Source organism: Limulus polyphemus, unplaced genomic scaffold (assembly GCF_000517525.1).
Source record: "Limulus polyphemus unplaced genomic scaffold, Limulus_polyphemus-2.1.2 Scaffold6279, whole genome shotgun sequence".
Lineage (NCBI taxonomy): Eukaryota > Metazoa > Arthropoda > Merostomata > Xiphosura > Limulidae > Limulus > Limulus polyphemus.
In genome coordinates, this window is record NW_013671889.1 from 42,053 (window position 1) to 49,594 (window position 7,542).

The following is a 7,542-nucleotide window of genomic DNA, read 5'->3' on the forward strand; positions in this document are numbered from 1 at the left end:
CCCATCACGATTACTAGGACAACTTAATGTAGCAGTTGTAATGCACCCATCAAAAGTTGTCTTAGTAATAATGTAGCAGTTGTAATGCATCCATCACAAGTTGTCCTAGTAATAATGTAGCAGTTGTGAAATGTCCAGTAACAAAATGTCTGTATCCCTTTCTTATTTCATTTAGAAAATAAAAGTTAAATCAGCAGTGTTTATTTTTGTTACATGTGTTTTAATTTGATTACAGCGAGACCATAAAGGCCAGTATCTCTTGGATTATGTGTGTGAATATTAGTGTATATTAGCAGTGTTTATTTTTGTTACATGTGTTTTAATTTGATTACAGCGAGACCATAAAGGCCAGTATCTCTTGGATTATGTGTGTGAATCTTTGAATCTGGTTGAAAAAGACTATTTTGGACTTCGCTATGTAGATCACAACAAGCAACGAGTAAGTACTAATTAACATCCTGCTTGTACACTTAAAACTTTGAAACAAGTAACATGTACCACATTATCTCTGAGTGGATAGACCATAATGTTTAAAATGTGTTTTCTTATTGAGAAGTGTAAAGTTTTGTACTTGTGGGTGTGGAAATTTGTAAAGAGCTTGCTTCTTGTTTGATTGTAGCAATAATGTTTTGTAAAAAAAGAGAAGGATTTATGCATTTTTATTTATAACACCCCAAATTTCTCTGCCGTACATTTCACTATGCAAAAGTTTTGAGCTTAAGAACAAAAGTGTAGGTTTTTAGTTGGAATATATATGTAGTTGTTTCTTTGTAATATCAACATGTTAGAATGAATAGGCAACCAGATGTATGCCTGGAGAGGAGAGGCTTCATGTTTTGCACTAATTTGTTATTTGGGTTTAACATAATTATAAGAAATGTGATTGAGATATTCAAAATTGTTAGGAGTTTGAAGCCTTTCTAAGGCTATTTGAAGGCTTGTATTGATGATCTCAGTGGGCTAAGTAACTTTTTTATCATCTGGCATTTTTTATGTTCTGTAATTTTTTTTGCTTTTCTGAAATATTGATTAGAAAATCTGAATAAATGAAAAATATTTCAGTAAGTTTTTTCTCAATGAGCAGTCATTAGTGGTATTATCATGTATATGAAATATACAGTTTGTGGTATTGAACATTTTTTCAGTAAGTTTTTTCTTAATGAGCAGTCATCAGTGGTATTATCATGTATGTGAAATATACAGTTTGTGGTATTGAACATTTTTTCTTAATGAGCAGTCATCAGTGGTATTATCGTGTATATGAAATATACAGTTTGTGGTATTGAACATTTTTTTTAACATTAAGTGGTGGTGACAATTTAAAACAAAATCTGCCCTGAATAATATTTACAAGGTAATACAATTTTTCATATTAAGTTGTTAGGTTTAGTTGGTTAGGAAGCCCAAGATAGGACATTAATATCGCTATATGAGTTATTGTACATCAAAAGCTGTCACTTGTTAGTGGGTTATTGTATTATTGTTCATAAATTCAAAAGCACAAACAGTATATTTCTCTAAATGTATTTCATTTCCTTATAATGCCTAGAAAAAAATGCTTTGTTTCCAGTTACACAACTAACCTCACATAACAATTTTTGACCCTAAAGTATCTTCAACACTCCCTCCCTCAAACAAGAGAAATTCATCTCTTGACCGACCCTAGTGAAAAACACCCTTCAATTAATTGTTTTTATTTTCATTAAATTATTGCACCAATTTGCTACCATATTGTGCAAGGTGAAGGTTATAAGAAACCGAGTCCTTGATTCATTAATTGGTGTGATATGTTAATGCTCTCAGTCAATTATCTCTTTCAACACGGGTTCAGTGAAATTGACCAATCACGTGACCACTTTGTACTTGTTATAGTTGGAATACTACTAACTTTTAATATAGTATATGTATCTTCACAAAATTTGACAGACTTTCAGTATTACACTTTGTACCTTTAGTGAAGTATTTTTACTGAAGATTTATCCATGAATATATCAAGTCCTTTTTTTTTACCAGTCCAAGTGCAAAGTGATTTTCATGTTAAAATTAAAAATACTTTTCTTTATCTGAAAAATCACAAATTTCATTTGCATAATGTCTAAAACCTCCTAAATACATTTCAAACTTTTTATTTTATAAAAAAATATATTTTGTCTGTTATTTTTTCCACCCTAATTCTATACAAGGTTGGTCAAATCGACCGACCTCGTTAACCACCAAAAAAAAAAATGTAAATAAATCTAAATTACCCTTTTTTCTTTCTGGAATGACTTCAAATTGTAACATGAAACTACATTTCTTTATCCTAAATAGCTTTAAACTCGTAACAGTATACATCTATTTATACATACATTTTATTGTTTTATTGCTTTTTAAGCCCTGTCTAACTACTATTCATGCCTTTATAAGTTGTAAATTTTATTGTTTTATTGCTTTTTTAAACCCTGTCTAACTACTATTCATACCATTATAAGTTGTAAATCACTTGGGGAATGTGTGGCTCATGTTACACTATTGAATTACATTACCCACAGGCTACCTCAAGCTGTCGCGTGCGTGCCTTGTGAAAAATTATATTATTACTTATTTTACCTAATCTAACCTTAACTAACTTAAAGAGTTTCTTATTTTTACATTTTAGTTTTGTAGTGACCATATGTCTAAATAATACTTTTTCTGATAGTGCTTAGCATCTAGTACAATCTTGTTTATTACAGTTGCATTTATATCATAAAATATGTATCTGCCTACCTACCCTATTTTTTTAAGCATGTAATAGGAAACAAAGCTATTTTTTTTTCCAGGCCTAACATGATTTTGTTTCAAATATGTTGGACTGGAATCTATTCTTTAAGTTTTCTTGTGTATCACCTCAGGTACAAAATTTAAAAAAAAAAGATAAATAACACCAACTACCACAGTTCTTGACTTTCTCCGTCTCTCTTAATCACTGATTCTGTTTTATATTTTTTTGAAAGTAATTAAAAATGCAGTAGATGAGAACAGTGATCAACACACTGGAAGAAAAACCTGGAAAATAATAACCTAGTTGATTAACTTGTGTTGTTAAAGTGTTGTTGTGGATTATTTGACATAACTTAGAAATGCACATGAAAGGCTTAGAAGAAATGGAAGAGAACTTGATTTAGGTGTACAAGGTTGGCAGAGTCTTAGATAATATGTTTGTGGGCTGCTTTTTTAATGGAGAAGCAAGAAGTTTAGAAATACACGTGTTAGGAATAATAAGTTTAAGTTTTAGAAGTTTAAATCCAGAATTCTTAATTAGCAAAATTATTTTCCTGTTAGTCACAAACTTGAATTCAGCTTTTAATTGAAGCTATGATAAATGGTAAGATGACCACTGTGAGCATTCTGTCATCTTGATTTTTCTTAGTTTATTGTTTTAGACAGTCACATCTCATTTTGCTGGGTAAATTTCAATTACCCTATATTTTTTACTTTAAAAATTGTTTCTGATTTATTTAAAATGAGTGAAAATGTAAGTTGCACACAATCATAAAACCTGTATCGTGTACTGTTTAGAACTGTTGATTGTAAGAGATGGTACTTCTTTTATAAAATATGCACGGTTTGCTTCTATTATTCCTTATTTGTAAAATAATGTGTATATTATCTTAAACACAGAAATCCAATGGTACTTGTCTAATAAAATATGCACAGTTTGCCTCTATTATTCCGTATTTGTAAAATAATGTGTATATTATCTTAAACACAGAAATCCAAAGCTTGTTAGTTATTTCATCGTACACTTCACAATACAGTAGTAAATCAGTATGTGTGTGTGTTCTGAGCTATAACTTACAATTAATGCTTTCTCATCAATACAAACATTATTAAGCAGAACTATTAAGCACCACACTTCTTGAATACATGAAAGGACTGTGAACTGCAGTGACTCTTTCAGAAGTGTTTTATTTGCTCAGTGTTTTTTCTTTACTCCTTCTTCGGGAACATATTTTCTATAATGAACTCTATAATTCAGATTAAGAATGTTGTATTCTAAGTATTAAACTGCATACAAGACTATTATCTTGATGGCAATCATTCCTATTGTTACAAAGTCTGTGGCACTTAAGTAAACAATGTGATATAAATGTTATTGTTATATAAAGAAAAAAATACTTTACATGCTAAAAGGATTGTCTGTACGAGAAAGTTAAATAAACTGAGTAAGTTACATTTGTCATGTAAAAGTAAAATTAGAAGGGTGATTCATTATATTTGTTCATTCTTGGTATATATATATATCTTACTATAAATATTATTGTTGGACAAAGAATATCTTGCACAGTAAAAGGAAGCTTATATGGGATGTTTAATAAAATTAAACAAACTGAGTAAGTAATGTTAAAGTTATTATCTACAAGAAAATTAGTTAAGTTTAAGAGATCAACCATTCATTGTTTTTATTTGGTTTATATTTTTCTGTAAGAAGTGATTCCTTACTTTTCTGATATAGGAAATCATTGGATTTTGTGAGAATTTTAGAAGTTATTGGAGCAATATCTTTGGTATATAATAATTTAAGATATAGTGTTTATTCACTACACTTTTCTCCACCTATGCTTTTTGTCTGGAAAGTGTTTGTTGATATATTCAAAGAAGGGTCTCCCAGTTTTTCCAATATATGTGTGACCTTATATTCTAACTACAACAAACAGAACAAATAAAACAATGTATCTGTGCTCATGGTCATTTCATTTATACTTCAGTCAGCATTACATACTTTAAAAAATGCTTTTCTTGTGTTATCCTGTTTCTGGCATTTTGATACGTAAAAATCCAAGGCAGATGTTGCTCTATTGCAACTATTAATTGTTTGTATTAACTTATCCAGTTATTTGCAGTGGAATACTTAATCCTCCAAACATTTTTATTAAGTTTAAAATCGTACATTCTTATCATATGCTTGTGTATTTCAAGACAGCATTTTATATATATATTGTTTTTTTACAAGCAGACTGCATGTAAATATGGATATTAGAAGTACCTTTTTTCCGACAAGGTATCTTACTTCCACTCACATACATAGCTATTCTCAGTCAGTGCTGCACTCTGTTTACTTTTTTTTTTGCATGTCACAAGCCTTTCCCTCCCACATAACCCTTGATTCATATGGTTTAACTGAATCTTGCATGTAAATTATCATGTAACAAACCACCACCAATAGACGTACCCCACACACGTGACTCATGTGACTACTTCTCGTGTTTGAACCTTTTATTTAGTGCTCACACACGTGACTCATGTGACTACTTCTCGTGTTTGGACCTTTTATTTAGTGCTCACACACGTGACTCGTGACTACTTCTTGTGTTTGGACGTTTTATTTAGTGCTCACACACGTGACTCATGTGACTACTTCTCGTGTTTGGATGTTTTATTTAGTGCTCACACACGTGACTCGTGACTACTTCTCGTGTTTGGATGTTTTATTTAGTGCTCACACACGTGACTCATGTGACTACTTCTCGTGTTTGGACGTTTTATTTAGTGCTCTCTATCTTGCATGTAAATTATCATGTAACAAACCACCACCAATAGACGTACCCCACACACGTGACTCATGTGACTACTTCTCGTGTTTGGACGTTTTATTTAGTGCTCACACACGTGACTCATGTGACTACTTCTCGTGTTTGGACCTTTTATTTAGTGCTCACACACGTGACTCATGTGACTACTTCTCGTGTTTGGATGTTTTATTTAGTGCTCACACACATGACTCATGTGACTACTTCTCGTGTTTGGACCTTTTATTTAGTGCTCTCTTCGGATTTTGAATTTTGGTATCAATTAATTTTCAAGTTTCCTACTTATTTTAAATAGTTGTTACTTGTATCTCATTCAGTCATGATATTATTTAATTTTCTACCCAGTTAAGAAACTTTTGATTTATTTGCTTTATGAATTCTGAATTGCAAGTTACTATGTCGGAGGTTGTACCTTCTACCAGCACATTTACTTAGGCTTCAGGTGGGGGGAATTCAACCTTGAAATTATTGGCCATTAAGAGTTGAGAGATTTTTTTGATCGTTATTTGAACCAACCTTCTTCTCCTGATGTTGCCCAACTTCCTCCTGAACAAGCAGAACCTGTTCGGGATGACAAAGCATTTGACATCCTTTTTCCTCCACCAAAATTTGCAGTGTTATCCCAAGTTCCTACTGTGGGTTCTTTTAGGCCTAATATGGCTTTTTTTTTGGACATAATTTCCCAGGTATATTCTATTTTATCCCTCTTCCCTTTTACTATAATCCTCTACCTTCCTTGTTACATGATACTCCTTCCTCTCAGTATTTTGTTTTTCCACCATTTCCATATATTGGGGTTCATGCTGGGAGTGAAAGGCTTGTGGCATGCAGAAAAAAAACTTGCAACTAGATGGAGCACCAAACAAGAATAGCTGTGTATGTGAGTGGAAGGAAGTACCTGTTGGAAATATATTTTCAGTGTAGAAAAATGATTACATATCTGTCTCATTGATGTTAATTTAAATATTCAGGTGGAGCAAGGATTTTTGTCTTCAGTTTGAAATTAAACATACAATGTAATAGCATGTTAAACATTATTTTCAAGTTTGTATAAGCGACTCTGCATTCTATATTTGTGATGAGAAGTTTTAATAACTCCACTACAACTGATAAATAATTCACATACTTTCCAGCACTGGCTCGATACAGGACGGTCTATCCTGAAACAAGTAAAAGGTGAGCTGTACTGGGTCAGAAGTCTTTGTTTGTGTGTTTTTGTCAAATGCATGCAAGTTCAAAATACTGATTTTTTCAACCATTTGTTTCTTTAAAATGAAGTATCTGATAAGTTTTCCAGTTACCTTTGTGGTATTAATAAAGAGTGCAGTTTTTGTAGTAGTTGTTTTAGTCTAAGATGTAATCAGTTTTCCATGTACAAGTATTGATTCTGGAATGAATGGTAATAAAAATTCTTTCCAGGATAGTACCATCATTTAATTATTATCTTTAGAATACTTTAAAGCTTAGGGGAAAAAAAAAAGTGGGAGGAAGGTGACCCACTATGCTTTTCCCCATATCCAAAAGATTTAAAGATATCAGTGCATTTAGAAGTTAATACTTCACAGTTTTATTGTAAATATTCACAACTCTGTATAACAAACAGTGTAACATTAACAAGAAGCTTGATGGTATCATCAGCAGTTTATGAAACTGTTTTGTGTAGTGATATAAATAATAATGCATTATTGTTCTTTGTATTACTTCAAACAGTCTAGCACTAATATCTTTAATTAGCAACAGTCTAGCACTAATATCTTTTATTAGCAAGAGTTTAGCACTAATATCTTTTATTAGCAAGAGTTTAGCACTAATATCTTTTATTAGAACAGTCTAGCAACTAATATCTTTTATTAGCAACAGTCTAGCACTAATATCTTTTATTAGAAACAGTCTAGCACTAATATCTTTTATTAGCAACAGTCTAGCACTAATATCTTTTATTAGAAACAGTCTAGCACTAATATCTTTTATTAGCAACAGTCTAGCACTA

General features: G+C 31.4%; 1 protein-coding gene across 1 annotated transcript in view; it reads left to right on the forward strand.

Moving 5' to 3' along the window:
- LOC106473567 (FERM domain-containing protein 5-like) overlaps positions 1–7,542 on the forward strand; it is an 18,409-nt gene that overhangs the window by 5,527 nt on the left and 5,340 nt on the right. Inside the window, exons 2-3 of the mRNA XM_022401973.1 lie at positions 335–439; positions 6,686–6,728. Of these exons, the coding sequence (XP_022257681.1) occupies positions 335–439; positions 6,686–6,728 (148 nt within the window). The remainder of the gene's footprint in view (positions 1–334; positions 440–6,685; positions 6,729–7,542) is intronic.